At 59.5% G+C, this 15,641-nt stretch overlaps 1 protein-coding gene across 1 annotated transcript in view; it reads left to right on the top strand.

The window, feature by feature from the left end:
* Window positions 1–12,507, top strand: part of LOC141935292 (protein unc-13 homolog A-like) — a 39,324-nt gene extending 26,817 nt beyond the window's left edge. Inside the window, exons 36-44 of the mRNA XM_074851391.1 lie at window positions 2,020–2,058; window positions 3,108–3,137; window positions 4,349–4,405; window positions 4,595–4,675; window positions 4,804–4,951; window positions 6,031–6,087; window positions 7,605–7,697; window positions 7,775–7,934; window positions 8,241–12,507. Of these exons, the coding sequence (XP_074707492.1) occupies window positions 2,020–2,058; window positions 3,108–3,137; window positions 4,349–4,405; window positions 4,595–4,675; window positions 4,804–4,951; window positions 6,031–6,087; window positions 7,605–7,697; window positions 7,775–7,934; window positions 8,241–8,529 (954 nt within the window). The 3' untranslated portion in view covers window positions 8,530–12,507. The remainder of the gene's footprint in view (window positions 1–2,019; window positions 2,059–3,107; window positions 3,138–4,348; window positions 4,406–4,594; window positions 4,676–4,803; window positions 4,952–6,030; window positions 6,088–7,604; window positions 7,698–7,774; window positions 7,935–8,240) is intronic.
* The last annotated feature ends 3,134 nt before the right edge of the window (window positions 12,508–15,641 follow it).

Genomic DNA, 15,641 nt, shown 5'->3' with positions numbered 1-15,641 from the left:
CACCCCTGGCTCTGCTGTCCCTCCTGGCTGGTGGGGTGGGGGGGGGCCGTGGGGCAGCTGGGGCTGGGGAAGATGGAGGCGGGGGCCGACACTCATGTCACGGTTGTTCTCTCCAATTGCTCCGCTCGCCTCTCAATGGCAGATGATTGTAAGTACGGCAGCTCCCTGTCTGTCTGTCTGTCTGTCCGCTGTGTGTCGGTCCTGGCCTCGCCGGTTTTTGTCTTGTGTGGCTGCCCGCGTCCTGCCCACGCCCTCCTCTGGCTCCCGACTTGGTCCACTTCTGTGGTCCCCATCCTCATGCTGCCCTCTTGGCACTTGCTCCTGGCGGGCACTTGCCCGCAGCCCCAGCTGGGTTCAGGGGGTGGAAAGGTCCTGGGCAGATTCGCGGTGCCTAGATGTGGGGAGGTGCAAGTGTTGGTGATGGAGCGGGAGGGGACGTGCTGGGGCAGCGCTATGTAACCAGGGACAGCCAAGGCCTGGCTGACCCCATCGTCCCTCTCTGTGCTGAGGGATGAGAGAGGCCGCTGGAGGCATGAGCAGGGGCAGCGGCGCGTGCCCGGCAGTCAGGGCTGCTCTCCCCTGAGCTCTTGTGCCTCAGTTTCCCCTTGAGGCCCTGGCTGGGGTGCAGCTGTGGTGGGGGCTGAGGGCAGAGACTTTCTCTGGCTGTGAAGAGCAGCATCTTGCAGGGACGTGACAGTCCCCGGCCCGGCTGCTCAGTGGTGGGGCAGGTTGCTGGTAGAAGTTGTGAGACTTTTTCCCTGGTGGGGGCACAGCCCTCGGAGCCCGGGCTCCTGGGTTCCCATCTCGGCATTGCTGCTGGGGCCTTGCATGGCTTTGACTGAGCAGTTACCTCTTGTCCTCTTCTGCTCAGTCTGTGGCCATGGGCTTATGCCCCACGGGGCCAGGGAAGGGCCACATCCACCCCCAGTCCTCCCCCTACCCCTGCTTTGACCGCAGGCACCTTCACGAGGAGGAGCAATGGTGCGGGTGCTGGTGGTTGGGTGCTGGGTGCCAATCCCAAACAAACGCCCGTCTCATGTCCCCCAAAGCCTTTTCTTTCCAACAGCAGCATTTGGAGAGACCCTGGGGGCAGCCTGGGCTGAGCCTGCCCTCAGACCTCACGGGAACCCTGTGTCCCAGCCTTGCTGAGGCTGCTGGGGGACCGAGGTGGTGTCAGCTCTATGGGGTTCAAGGGCCTCTTGTTCACCCGTCACCCCGTGCCTCAGTTTCCCTCCAGGACAAGAAACCCTTCTGGTGCCCCTGCTTGGCCCTAACTCTGCTGCTTGTCCCTCCCACAGGCTTCCCCGCCAGCTGAGCCCCCTGCTACCCCCTCCTGATTCAGATGCGCCTCAGTGCCCCCCCAGGAGGCTGGTTAGGAACCCCCCCATGGCACTGCTCCCCCATTTTACACTGTTTTTCTTGCCGCTGCTGGGCCTGGGTCAGTGTGGGGTTGTCGCTGGCCCAGCACCAGCACGTGCCAAACCCAAGTTCAACTGCCCTCTCCCCGCTCCCTTCCCAGCTCTGTGAGTGTCGGCCAGAGCTGGAGGGGAATGTGGGGGCACCAGAGGATGCCCACACACAGTGCCAGCTACCCCCTGCCCCTGTATGCTAGTGGGGACCTGTTCCCCATGGGCTCAGCACCCCTTTATCCCAGCAGGGATCAGCCAGCCATAAGCCCAGCATCCCAGTGTGGGGACCAGTTCCCATCAGTGCAGCATGCTGCATTCCAGTGGGGACCAGTTGGCCCAACATCCCAAAGACACCAGTCCCTCATTGACCCAGCATCCCTCTGGGACCAGCCTTCCACTAACCCAGTATCCCAGTGGGGACCAGTCCCCATGGGCCCAGCACCCCAACAGGGATCAGTCCCCCATGGGCCCTGGCTGTCCTGTAGGAGCTCAGCCATGTCTTTGCCGCCAGCTTGCGGCCACCCCACGTGCCCAGCCCTGCCCTGCACCCCCATGTCCTGTCCCACGCTGTCCCCACCCCACCACTCATCCTCTGACATTGCTTCTACAGGGAACGCTCTTGAGAAAACATGGCAAGGGGACAGAGAAGGTAAATAGCCGTGGGCTCCATGTGTGTCATCGCCCCATGGCCACACTCGTGGCCCCACACCCGCCTGCTGTGGAGGTCCAGACTTGTCCGTGCTTCCTCTGTCGTGCTGTCTGGATGTGCCGTTGCCTGCGTGGCGTGTTGTTGTGTTGAGGTGTGCCGTGTTGTCCGGGACAGGCTGCCTGGGTGCAGGATGGGGGCAGTGACCTGTTTCTGTGTGTCACCCGGGATAGGGAGCCGGTGTCACGTTGTGTTTAGCCCCGTGGGTGGGTCTGGGGTGTTACCCACCCCCAGGCAGGCATGGGGGACGCTGCCCCAAGGTGCTCAGCACCCCTCCAGGCTGGGACAGCGTGGGGATGGGGTGCCCAAGCATGGGAGATCCCGGGCACAAACCTGTCTCGCCTCTGGGGGCTCAGGAAGAGGTGACCCCCAGGGTGCTGGGCCATACTGGGGATGTGCAGGGCACACTGGGGGCCCCAGGGCTGCTGAGATCCCCTGGACCTCTGAGCCTGCTTCCCCCTGATGCTTGGGGGGCCTCAGCAAGGTGTCCTGAATCCAAAACTTGCCAAAAAGGCTTTCTGCAGGCACATGGGCTCTCCCTCTCTCTGGGTGCTCCCCACGGCGCTCCAGGCTGCCTGCTCCCAGACCCTGGCTTCAGGGAGAGCCACGCCGGCACTGTCTGGGCAATGCCTGCGGCTGCGCCCTGCTCTCCCAGGGGACGCTGGGTCCTGCCCCAGTTTGCTAAGTGTGCTGGGAGGGCTGCTTTCATCCCCCTGCTGCTATTTCCCCAGCCCCAAACAAGGCGGGGAGTAAGCCTGCCCCCACTTAGGGAGAGACCTGACATGCTCATCACAGGTTCACCAGCAAGCACATTGGGCTGAGCCTTTGCAGGTGTGAACTGGTGCTGGTCCAGTGGCACCAGTGGAGAACTGGGCACAGCCAGAGGAGAGTACAGGGCCAGAGCCTACACAGCTGGGGGATGTGGGGGGCCTGGACCCGCGGCTGGCTGCTGCTGGGGCCACCAGTAACTGTCCCTTGCTGTTCTCTTCCAGAGCAGGGTGAAGCTGCCCAGTCACACTGAAGTAAGGACATGGCTCTTCTGCTCCCCACTTGGCTCTGGTCCCTCCTCTCACCTCCTTCCTGTCCCTTGTCCCGTGCGCTGCGGGGTCGGGGGGGTCCCAGCTCAGTAGTTGATGTCCTGTTGTGTGTTTGGGTGACACCAGTGTCCCCAGCTCCCAGTCTGTTCACTGGCTGGGGGGGACGGGGAGAGCAAGGGAAGGATTAATGGGACAGAACTTGGGGGGGGAGCCCATAAAGGGTTAATGGGGCGTTACAAAATGAGGACATGGGCGGGCCAGACCCCTGCAGAAGGTAATGGTCAGTGGGATAGATGCTGGGGTTTCTCATTGTTGGAAAGGACTGGAGTTGGGAGGGTGAAGGAGGTGGGAATTGCTGGCTCTTCCTCACTGGGCCCAAGTTTTACCCAGCTGCATGTTGCACACTGGAGGGCTTGAGAAGGGAAGCTTGAGCTCAGCCTGGTGAGTGGTTGCCAGACCAGGGAGGTGAGTGGGACCTGCCTGTGCTGTGGGGCTGCGTTCCCAGGAGCCGTGCCAGTGGCCCCAAGGAATGGCTTCATGGCCCCTGCCCATGGGGGTGGCACGGCCCAGGGCAGGCGAAGGCGGCCAGGGGCTCCCATCCACTGTGTTCCCTGGGGTGCAGAGGGGCCGGGAGCCTCTCTGGGGCTGGGACTGGGCAGGGGCCGGGGGGGCAGGGGGGTGTTTGGCTGGGCTGCCAGCACCGTGGGGTACAGAGGGACCGTGCTGCATCCTGCCCATGCCCACTGTCCCCCTGCGCTCGCTCTCTGCTCCCCCGCCCCATGTCCTATGATTGTCCAGGCGGTGCCAGTGCCATGCCGTGCTGGGCTCTGCTGGATGCAGAAGCGGGTGCTTGGACACCGCAGGGAGCAGGATGGGACCCCTGGGCCAAGCTGCTTGTGCTGAGCAGGGTGTGAGGTCCCTGATGCCAGGGTGATGTCCTGCCCTGGGGTCCCCAAGCCCCCAGCCACACCCCTTTGCTCAGGGGCTGGGACAGGGGCTGCCAGCCCCGCACCACCACTGTGTGGCCGGTGGCCCTGGGGCTCTCTGAGGAGCACCCCTCTGGCCCCCGGGAGCCTGGGGGGCCGGGGGAGCCCCCGGAGCTGCAGCAAGCTCCTGGCACCACGTGCCCAGCCTGGCCATGGCACCCCCAGCCCGGCTGCTCACCGGGGTCATTCCTGTCTCTCTGCTCTCTGCAGGGCACGCAGATGATTTTCAACGCAGCCAAGGAGCTGGGGCAGCTCTCCAAGCTGAAGGTGAGGGCTGGGAGGCTGGGCTGGGGGGGCCGGGTAGTCTGAGCTCCTCCCTGGCGAGGGCGGGTGGCACTTTACAGGCTGGCACTGGCACTGTTGCATGGACCCCACCAGTGCTTGTTTGCTGACATGGCTGGAGTGAGGGGAGTGGGGCCCAGGTCCTGTGCTGAGAGCAGGATTTGTGCCTTGCAGGACCACATGGTGCGGGAGGAAGCCAAGAGCCTGACCCCAAAGCAATGTGCAGTGGTGGAGCTGGCACTGGACACCATCAAGGTGAGGGTACTCTGGGGTACAAAGGGGTGTCCCTGAGGGCTCTAGCCCTGAGCCACAGACCTGGGGGGGCATCGGGGGGGCTCCAGCAGAGCTGCTGAGGTCTCTGCAGCTGTCTTCCCCCCCTCCAGCAATACTTCCACGCTGGCGGTGTGGGGCTGAAGAAGACGTTCCTGGAGAAGAGCCCTGACCTGCAGTCGCTGCGCTACGCCCTGTCCCTCTACACCCAGGCCACTGACCTCCTCATCAAAACCTTTGTGCAGACCCAGGCTTCACAGGGTAGGATGCACTGCCCTGGCCCCCCACCTGGGCCCCCCACCCGGGCTTGGCTGCCCCACAGCCAGGGCCCCATCCTGCCTCCATCCTGGTGGAGTTGGGGGTCCCAGCCAGGCTCGCAGAGGGGTGGGAGGGATGGGTGGGGAGGGAAGGGCTTTTTCCTCCCATGGTTTGCAGGTGAAGAGCAGCCGTGGGTGCCCAGAGGCAGCCTGGCACCCCCAAGTCCCCCACCAGCAAGAAGAGCGTGTCCCCAGTGCCAGGGCATGGCTGGGGCCTGTGGGTGGGGGAGAAGGTCACCCTCTGGCTACATATCACGGTGTTTGTCCTCTCTGGATGGCCCCTGCCGCCCAGCACAGACACTTCTGGTCCAACCTTGCCTTAGAGCTGCCAGTCTTGGCCAAGTGGTGCCAGCCCGGCCAGGGCTCCAACCTCGTGCAGGCTTGGCTGGATGCGGCTGCTGTGCCAGGGCCTGTCCTGGGTGTGGTGGGTGCCCCATGGTTTGGGATCCGTCCAGGGTGCCGGGTGCCTCTCAGGCGCTGCCCCCGTCCCAGAGCCATGCGGTGCAGGGTGCCAGGCACCCTCTGGGGCAGGGCTACCTCTCAGCTCTAAATGCTGACCTTTATTTTGTCCCTTGGCTGCTCGAGGAGGGGACAGAGATGTTCGGCAGTGGTCATGGGCCACCGCAGAGTGCCCCAGCCGGGCTTGTCTACATCCTTCGGGAGTGGGACGTGCGTTTCTGTCTGTGCGTCTCCTGCAAGGGACGTCTGTCCTGTCTGTGCCTCCTGTGCCAGCTGTGTCAGGGCTGTGGGGTTGGGTCTGGTGGGTGCCAGCACCCCTGGGTGCAGTCTGGCCCCAGGACCTGCTGGGCTCAGAGCTGGGTGGTGCCCGGCACTCCCCTGTCACTGCAGTGTTGTCCAGATGCTCGGCTCTCCATCTGTCTGTGAGATCTGATCTCTCTTTCTCTCTTTTTGTTTTCTCCCCCTTCTTTCATTGTTCCCGTCCCCTGCACACATCGTCTCCTTCCTCCTCTCTTTGTCTACTCTGTGATATGTCTCTGTCTCTTTCTCTCTCCTTCCCACTAGTTCATGGTGGGAAAGGTATTAGGTTTACCCTTAGTGAAGAAATTTATCCTGAGAAGGGTACGTGTGCTGCTCGCCCGCCCCTGCACCTGCCTGCCGCCGCCGGCCTGGGCTAGTAACAGTCCCGGCACTGCGGGCTGGGGTGGCCAGGAGCCCCGTGCCAGCACCGCCAGCCTTGGGGACTCCTGGCATGAGCTGGACCCCTCCGCCCACAGACTTGCACTCCCAGGGCTGCTTTGGGCTGAATTTGGAGGAACTGTGCTCAGCTGCGCTGACCACCAGCCCGGGGAGGGGGGCTGTGCCCCATGCGGATGGGGGTGCCTGCCTTTGCTTCAATCCCGGGGCACCCTGCATCATCCCCAGGGCTGCTGCCTGGGAGTGGGGACCTGCCACAACCTCCCTGCAAGTTGGGGAGCTGTGCTCTTGGGACACGTGACCCCAGGGGAGGCCATGACCGTGTCCATGTCCCCCTCCCATCCCCCTACTGCCAGAAGGACCATTACTAGCCTTGCTCCGGCGAGCTCCGTCCACCTGCCCTGGGGTGTGAAGAACGAGCCCAGCTCCATGGGTCCCGCTTGGCCTCCATCGCACCCTGCCAGAAGGGCCGGGACTGCACCCCATGCTTGGCCCCCCATACCCAGACCCCCCCCTCCTCGCCCACCATCACCTCCATTTTGGCTCAGCATGTGGCGCTGCCCGGGTGGTGGGTGCCTTGGGGTTTGGGGTGCCAGGGGTGGGCCTGAAGGTGGATGGAGAGTGTGCCATCACCAGCCTCCCCTGGCCTGACACCCTCATGCTGGGGGCCGTGCTGTGACACGGGGGGGATGTTTCCTCCTTTGCACTGTTATTTCCACCTGGAAGCTTTCTGCTGAGCTCTGTTTGATCTCCTTGGCCCCATCTGACTCACGGAGCCTGTTCCTCTGCCTTGCACCCCCTCCTTCATGGGTGCATGCACGGCTCTTGGCAGGGAGGGGGTGGGCTGGGCTGTTGGTCGCAGGTCACCCGAGTTCCCCAGGCTCAGGGGCCCCAGGACTTGATGTGGTCCCTGAGATGGAGGGGATACAGGAGGGGGCAGGTCAGCCCCCAGCCCCTGGCAGGGCTGTGACTGCCCTGTGGACAAGGGCCGGGTCAGGTCCCTCCTGCCTGGAGCTGTGCCCATGCTCTCAGCCGTGCACGGAGCGCTGGCATCCCCGCTCTGTGCCTGCAGCAGGGGGACCTGGCCCACTGTCCCCTGCCCTGTCTCACCCAGACACCTCAGCCCCTGCCTGGGCAAGGGGCGCTCACTAGGCCCTGCTGGCGTGGGCTGGGGTGACAGAGCCGGCCTGGTGCGGTGCTGGGGGGTCCTGCCGTGCCCCAGCCCAGCCTGGTGCCAGCCCCAGCCATCCTTGGAAGTTGCTGCACCCATGCTGCTGTCCCCAGAACTCTTTGGCAGAGGCCACATTGGGCCAGATCCTACTGCCCTCTCACTCCTGCTCCGTGGTGGGTGACCTGCCGCCTCCAGTGGGGTCAGTGGTGGGCAGGGGACATCAGGGATGCTGGAGGAATGGGCACTCATGTCTCTTCCCTTTGCCACGCAGGCTCTGGAGTGGATGACCCTGTCGGGGAGGTGTCCATCCATGTGGAGCTCTTCACCCACCCCGGCACTGGTGAACACAAAGTCACTGTCAAAGGTGGGTTCTGCCGGCTGGGATGGCAGGCTCTGGTGGGTGGCAGCGCCCCACAAGCCTGACGTGCCCCCTCCTTGCAGTGGTGGCTGCAAACGACCTCAAGTGGCAGACGTCGGGCATCTTCCGGCCCTTCATCGAGGTCAACATCATCGGGCCCCACCTCAGTGACAAGAAGAGGAAATTTGCCACCAAATCCAAGAACAACAGCTGGGCCCCCAAGTACAATGAGAGCTTCCAGTTGTGAGTGGCAGCGCGGGGCTGGGGATGTGGGGCCAGGCTGGGGGATGTGTCCCCACAGTGTGGGGGATCTCCTCCGGGCGTCTGCCAGTGAGTTTGCTGATCCCCCAGGGGATGTTTTAGATGTTTTCTCATTGGCAAAAGCAGGGGGGGGGAATCAAAAAAAGGTGCTGTGGAAAAGGAAAAAAAATAAAAGGCTTTTTTAGGGGCTGTGGAGGGGCAGCACCCATCTAGGGTGCTGTCACAAAGCCAGGGGGCCTGGGAGTGTGACCCCTGTGCCAACACTGCTCTTCCCTTGCCCCCCCACAGCACGCTGGGGACAGAGACGGGCCCTGAGTGCTACGAGCTGCAGGTGTGTGTGAAGGATTACTGCTTCGCCCGGGAGGACCGGACCGTGGGCATCGCTGTCCTGCAGCTCCGCGACATCCTGCAGCGACCCGGCTGTGCCTGCTGGCTGCCCCTGGGCCGCCGCATTCACATGGATGACACTGGCCTCACTGTCCTCCGCATCCTCTCCCAACGCAACAATGACGAGGTGGCCAAGGAGTTTGTCAAGCTCAAGTCAGACACACGCTCGGCCGAGGAGGGCAGCAGTTAAACCCTTTCCACCCCCCAGCCCTCTCCCCCCACTCCCGGTCTCTTTTCTACAGCATCCTCCAGCCATGTATAAGCCATAAGAGCGGCCACAAGAGGAGTCTCCTTCCCGGCCCTGGTGTGGGTGAGCGGGGGACGTGGCTGCAGTGGCAGGAACCTCCATCCCTCCCTTGACTAAACTGGCTGGGTGACAGAGCTGCAGAGCACAGCCATGCCCCCATCCCACCCCAGTGGGAAGGTGCTGGGGCTTCAGGGGAGGGCTGGACCCCAGACTGGGCAATGGGCCAGATCTGCCCCTTCCCAGCCTGTCTGAGATGGAGGAACCCCAATGGCCCTTCCCTGACCCTACCCGATCCTACCCAGCCCCAAACCTCAACGAGTGACATAGGGAAAGGGCTGGCGTGGGCTTGGGGGTGGTGTCTAGTCCCGCCCAGGGGTGTTGATGAGTGGCTGGCACAGCATGATGACCCCTTGTCCCCATCCCTCAAGCATCCTCGGGCAGCCTGAGGGACAGGGAGGCTCCCGCCTGCTGAGCAGCCTGTACATATGTGAATAGCTGTACATACACGGGGCAGCCAGACCATGGCTGTGTCCTGCACCCGGAAGGGCTATTGGGGCTTTTGGGTCTGCGGACGCAGCCCCCACATGTCCTGCACAGGGTCCCCTCCCTGGCTGGCAGTGGCATCACAGGGGCCGGGAGCGGCAGGGAGCAGCCCCCAGCCCCTATCCTGTCTTCCCTGCCTTGCTGTCACCGTGGGCTGCCCCGCTGCTGCCCCCAGGGTCCCAGGGCTTGGGGGCGAGGGCTGGGGACTCGAGCAGAGGGACCTGTCTGCCTTTGCTCTGAGCAGTGGGGACCAGCCATCCCCGTGCAGTGCAGCAGCGCCCACGAGACCTCCTTGGCGCAAGTAAGACCTTTCCTACCCCACCCCAGAGGACCACCCCCCTGCTCCAGTTTCCCATCAACCACCATTTCTGCGTGATCAGTGGTGTGCGTGTCTCGTGTGAGTGCCCAGGAGGCCACAGTGTGCGGTGTCGGGGATGGCCACCCTGGCCGGCCAGCTTGCCCTAAGTGCAGGGGAAGGCAGAGGCCTGCTGACCCCACAGGTCAATACAGCTCTCAGCAGCCTCCCCATCCCAAAACAGGGTCCCCTGACCGGCCCCCACGGTTCTTTTTCTATAGGGTTTGCCTGGGACCAAAGGGTTTAGCTTTCCTCTCTTGTTTCTGTTCAATGTTTACACCCCTTTTCTAACCACTGCTCCCGCACGGCCAGCCTGGGGCTCAGCCCCACACCCCCAGCCGTGGTGCCCCTGGCCCCGTGCCCCCTTCCCAAACTGTCCTGTTCCGCATGTGATTGAACCCACCAGTTCTGCTCCTGTAGCACACGTGTCACTGATGCCTGTGTGTCTGTACCACCCCGGCCGGCTCTGCCGGCGGCGGCTACCATGGATGCATGACAGTGAGATGTTTTGCACTATTTTGAATTTTTTGGGCTCTGTAAAAATATTTTATTATAACTGACATTAAAAAGCACACCCTTCACTGTGGCTGCTGTGGGGGTGTGGGAGGGCAGGCACCCAGGGTCTCCTCATCCCCTCTCCCACCTCAGCGCAGCACTCGCACCTTTGATGTTAACACTAAGGATAAGTAGCGCAGGGATGCTGCAGCAACTCTGCACTCAGCCTCCCTGAGGGCTTCTCTTCAGGGCACCCACCCTTTGCAAAGCCAGGAGCTCCAGGACAGGGATTAAATGGAACTGGGACAGACCTATCCTAGGAGGTGACACTCTTCTCAACCACCGTGCAGCAAACTCCCAGGCACAGGAGTGGTTAGAGACTGCCAGCACGGCCTCACCAAGGGCAAGCTCATGCCTCACTCATCCAGTGGCCCTCCACAACGGAGTGACTGCATCAGTGGACAAAGGAAGAGCTGTTGGTATCATCTACTTGGACTTCCGTAAGGCTGTTGACACAGTCCCCCAAAACATTCTTGCCACTAAATTGGATTGATATGGATTTGATGAATGCGGGGTCCTGGTGCCCTACAGAGAGTCCCTGGGGCTTTGGCCAGGCTTTTGCTGGGACCTGGACAGGGCCTGCTTCTCTCCAGAGAGCCCCTGGGCTTTCACTGAGCTTTGACAGGGACCAGGCAGGGTTCTGCTGCTTTCCAGAGTACTCTGGGGCCTTTGCTGGGCATGGCTGGTGCCTGGGCAAGGCCCTGCTGCCCTCCAGAGAGCCCCGGGGCAGTCACCAGGCTTTGTGAGAATCATAGAATGGTTTGGGTTGGAAGGGACCTCTAAAGATCATCGAGTCCAACCCTATCTTGGCTACTGGGAGCTCTTGTCTTTTCCTGGTGATCCCTGATAGATACACCCTTTCTCGAGGCTTTCTGGATTCATGCAGCGCTGTCCCTCGCTTTAATCATCAATACTGGGGCTCCTGTGCCCCTGTGAAAAGAGAGAGAATATCTATCATTTGCCACTAATGGTATACAAAGGCTGTTACTAATACTTATTCCAAAAAGTTTGGCCACTTGGGATGGGTCATAGGAACTCCCTGGCCCGGGGATTGGGATTTCCTCCATTAGTTTCTTGATATAGTGGGGCTGGAGGAGCAGGTAGCACAATTTTATCTAGCACCTTCCCCATATCCAGGCCCTTTCACAATTATCCCGTAGTTTCTGTAAGGCGGGTGTGGGGAGCCTGTCCAACTGTCCTGTTGTAAATCCTGTTTCTCCCAGGAGGCCCCATAAGCATCTCGGTTGTGGGTCTCACTCCTGTTGGTCAGTGGGTCATTTTATGTCAGATCTATTGGTTTTAATGGGGAGTTTTTGAATATTTTGTCCCTTACTCTTATGCCTGGTCAGGCCCCCACTGCCCTCCAGAGAGCCCTGGGCCCCTCACCAGTTTTGGGGGGCCCACAGGGGCCATACTTTGGTAAAGACTGCGCCAGGGCTTTTCCCAGTGTTTTCCAGGGTCTGGGGACTGTTCTGCTTCTCTCCAGAGTGCTCTGGGGCTTTTGCTGGTGTATTGGGCTTATGTGGCAAGGTTTTGGTACCTGGGGGGGCTGCAGGGGTGGCTTCTGTGAGATGCCAGAAGCTTCCCCCCATGTCAGAGGGAGCTGGGTCCAGACAACTCCAAGACAGACCCACCGCTGGCCAAAGCTGAGCCAATATGCAACGGTGGTGGTGCCTCTGTGAGAACATATTTAAGAAAGGGTAAAAACTGCTGCATAACAGCAGCCGGGAGGGAGTAGTGAGAATATGTGAGAGTAACAGCTCTGCAAACACCAAGGCCAGTGAAGAAGGAGGGGCAGGAGGTGCTCCAGGTGCCGGAGCAGAGATTCCCCTGCAGCCCGTGGTGCAGACCATGGTGAGGCAGCTGTGCCCCTGCTGCCTGTGGAGGTCCATGGTGGAGCAGATGTCCACCTGCAGCCCATGGAGGAACCCACGCCAGAGCAGGTGGATGTGCCCTAAGGAAACTGTGACCCCATGGAGAGCCTGTGCTGGAGCAGGCTCCTGGCAGGACCTGTGGCACCACAGGAGCCTCCATGAAGAGGAGCCCACGTTGGAGCAGGTTTTCTGGCAGGACCTGTGGCCCCGTGGGGGACCCACGCTGGAACAATCCATTCCTGAAAGACTTCACCCCATGGAAAGGACCCATGCTGGAGGAGTTTGTGAAGAACTGCAGCCCATGAGAAGGGCTCATGTTGGAGAGGTTCATGAAGGACTGTCTGCCATGGGAGGAATCCCATGCTGGAGCAGGGGAAGAGTGAGGAGGAAGAAGCAGCAGACAACTTGTGATGAACTGATGGCAACCCCTGTTCCCCATCCCCCTGTGCTGCTCAGGGGAGGAGGCAGAGAAGTCAGGAGTGAAGTCGAGCCTGGGGAGAAGGGAGGGGTAAGGGAAGGTGTTTTAAGATTTGGTTTTATTTCTCATTATCCTACTCTGATTTGATTAGCAATAAATGAAACTAATTTCCCCAAGCTGAGACTGTTTTTGCCCGTGACAGCAATTGCTGAGTGATCTCCCTAGCTGTATCTCACCCTACGAGCCTTTCGTCACATCTTCTCCCCCTGTCTAGTGGAGGAAGTGGAGTGGTAGAGTCACTTGGTGGGGATGTGGCAGCCAGCCTTGGCCAACCGACCACAGCTAGACTTTGTTGGGGCCCAGGCTGAGCCCTGATGCCCAAGAGAGAGACCTGGGGCTTTTGTTGGGCTTTGCCAGGGCCTAGACAGGGCTCTTCTCCTCTTCAAAGTGTCCCAGGGCTTTTGTTGAGCTTTGCTGGGTCCCGCTTGGACCCCTGATGCCCTACAGAGAGTACTGGGTCTTTTGCCAGGCTTTGCCAGGGGCTGGACAATGCTCTGCTGCCATCCAGATTGCCCCGAGGCCTTCAACGAGCTTTGCTGGAAGCCTCAGGGGGGGGCTGGTTCCCCCCAGGAGTGCCCCCGGGGCTTTGTCGGGTGCTGTGAGAAGCCCTGCTTATCTACAGAGCTCCCCAGATCCTTTGCCAGACTTGCAGTTGCTTGGGCAAGGCCCTGCTGCCATGCAGAGGCCCCTGGGCATGTCACTGGGCTTTGCTAGGGCCTGGTCAGGCCCTGCTGCTCTCTAGAGAGCGCCGGTGCATTTGCCAGAGCTTTCCAATGCCTGGGAAATGCCCCGCTGCCCTCCAGGAGCGAGGAACAGGCTCTGCGCTGCACATTGCGCCCCATACCCTCCCCTCACCCTCCCCCATGTCCAGACACCCCCCACCATGGGCTCCCATACAGAGGTGGCCAGGACTGGAAGCTGTCGGTGGCTCTCACCTTCCCTTGGGAGCCCCTTCACAGCCCCCCCCGCGCTGGGACTCTGTGCTTGCTCTGCCCTCTGACCCTCCACCTCTCTTACCCCCCTCACCCCAGCCAGCGCCCAGGCCCAAAATGGACACTCACCACCTAGGGCTTGGACACAGAGGTGGCCAGGACTGAAAGCTATTAGTGGCCCTCAGGAAGAGGAGGAGGAGGAAGCAACAGGAGGCAGCAGGAAGAAAAAGGATGATGAGAAGGTGGTAATAGGAAGAAATAGCAGGAGGAGTAGGAGGAGAAGGAGACAGCTGAAGGAGGAGACAACAGAATGCAACAGGAAGGAACAGGAGGACTCAGAAGGAGGAGTAAGAGGAGGCAACTGGTGGCAACAGGAGGAGGAGGTGGCAATAGGAGGCAACAAGAGGAGAAGGAGGCAACTGGAGGAGGAGGACAAGGAGGCAAAAGGAGGAGGAGAAGGCAACAGGAGGCAACAGGAGGTAACAGGAGGAGGAGGCAACAGGAGGCAGGAGGAGTCAAGAAGAGGAGGAGGTGGCAAGCAGAGGAGGAGGAGGAAACAGGAGGGAACATGAGGAGGAGGTAGAGGAACCCACACAGAAACAGGTAAAGGAAGAGCAGAAGGATCAGGAGGAACACGAAGAAACTTGATAAGGAAAAAGAAAGCAACAGTAGAAACAGAGAAAACGTGATGGAACGGGAGGAGGAATAAAATTAAGAGGAACAAGTGGAGAAATAAAGAAAGGTAATATGAGAAACAGAAGTTACAGGCAGAAAAGAATGAGGAGGAGCAGGAGAATGAGGAGGAGGAAGAAAAGGAAGAACTGAAAGAACTGGAGGAGAAAGAGAGAGAGAGTGAGAAGGAGGAGGAAGCAGAGAAAGAACAGAAGGATCTAGAATAGCCAGAGGAGAAAAAGGAGGAGGAGGAGGTAAGAGGAGGAGAAGAAAAAGAGGAAAAAAAGGGACAAGGGGATGAAAAGAGAGGAGGAGAAACTGGAGAAGGAACAGGAGGAATAGGAAGAACAGGAGGAGGCAGAGATGAAAGAAAAAAAGAGGAGGAAGAAGAAGAGAAGGATAAAGGAAAGGCAGAAGGAAGAACAGGAGGTGGAAAAGGAAGAAGAACAGGAGACAGGTGAATAACAGGAGGAGGGGAAAAATGATTAAGACGATCAGAAAGGAAAAGGGGGAGGAGCAAGAAGAGGAGGACAAAAAAGGAAAAAGTGGAGGAATAAGAAGGAGAAAAAAGAGGAGGAAGAGGAAAAGGAAAAAGAACAATAGAAAGAAGAACAGAAGGAACAGGTGGAAGGTGGAAGAACAGGAGTAAGAAACAAAAGGAACAGGACGAACAGCAGGAGGAGGAGTAAGAATATGAAAAAGAAGAACAGGAGGAGGATGATGAAGAACAGGAGAAAGAGGAGGAGGAGGAGAAATAGGTGGAGGAAGAAGATCGGGGGATACTGTCCTGGTTTCAGCTGGGATAGAGCTAAATTTTTTTCCCCTTCTTAGTATCCAGAACAGCGCGGTGTTTTGGATTCAATATGGGATTTGATACGAGAAGAATGTTGATAATACACTGATGGTTTTAGTTGTTGCTGAGAGATCAAGGACTTTTCAACTTCCCACGCCCTGCCCATGTGCAGGTACAGAAGCAGCTGGGAGGGGGCACAGCCAGAGCACTGGACCCAAACTAGCCAAGGGAATATTCCCTATCATGTACCGTCGTGCTCAGTGTATAGAGGAGGGTTGATGGGGAAGCTCACTCTTGCTTCCGGGATTGTGGTTTCAGGATTCTCCATTCTCTGGGAACAGGCTGGGCATCGGTCAGCGGGTGCTGAGCAATCGCCTTGTGCATTGCTTGTTTGCATTTTCTATTATTACTATCACTATTATCATTATTATTTTGATTTTATTTTATTTCAGTTATGAAATTATTTTTATCTCAGCCTATGAGTCTCCTTACCTTCACCCCTCCAACTCTTTCCCCCCATCCCCCGGGGTGTGGGAGGGTGAGTTGGGCTGCCGGCTGGGTTCGAACCACGACAGTCCTTTTTGGTGCCCAGTGTGGGGCCCAAAGGGTTGAGACAATGACAGATCTGATCAGAGCGTGTTACAATGAATTTGTTATAAGCAAATAATTGCTTATAAGCAAATCGTTTGTTATAAGCATTTAATAGCTGCTGTTCATGTGTTGGTTTATTGGCTCTTAGAGTCGCGGTGCTCATTCTTAGAGCTGTGTTATGTGTCACCTCACCTGCCGTATACAGTCCCTGTGCTGCTGGTTATCACCCGTGGGAGGTGGATTAAGGTTTTCGCTTTGCTGT

Source organism: Strix uralensis, chromosome 27 (assembly GCF_047716275.1).
Source record: "Strix uralensis isolate ZFMK-TIS-50842 chromosome 27, bStrUra1, whole genome shotgun sequence".
In the NCBI taxonomy this organism is placed as follows: Eukaryota; Metazoa; Chordata; class Aves; order Strigiformes; family Strigidae; genus Strix; species Strix uralensis.
The sequence above is the reverse complement of the archived record's forward strand: the minus strand, read 5'-3'. Positions and strand labels throughout refer to the sequence as shown.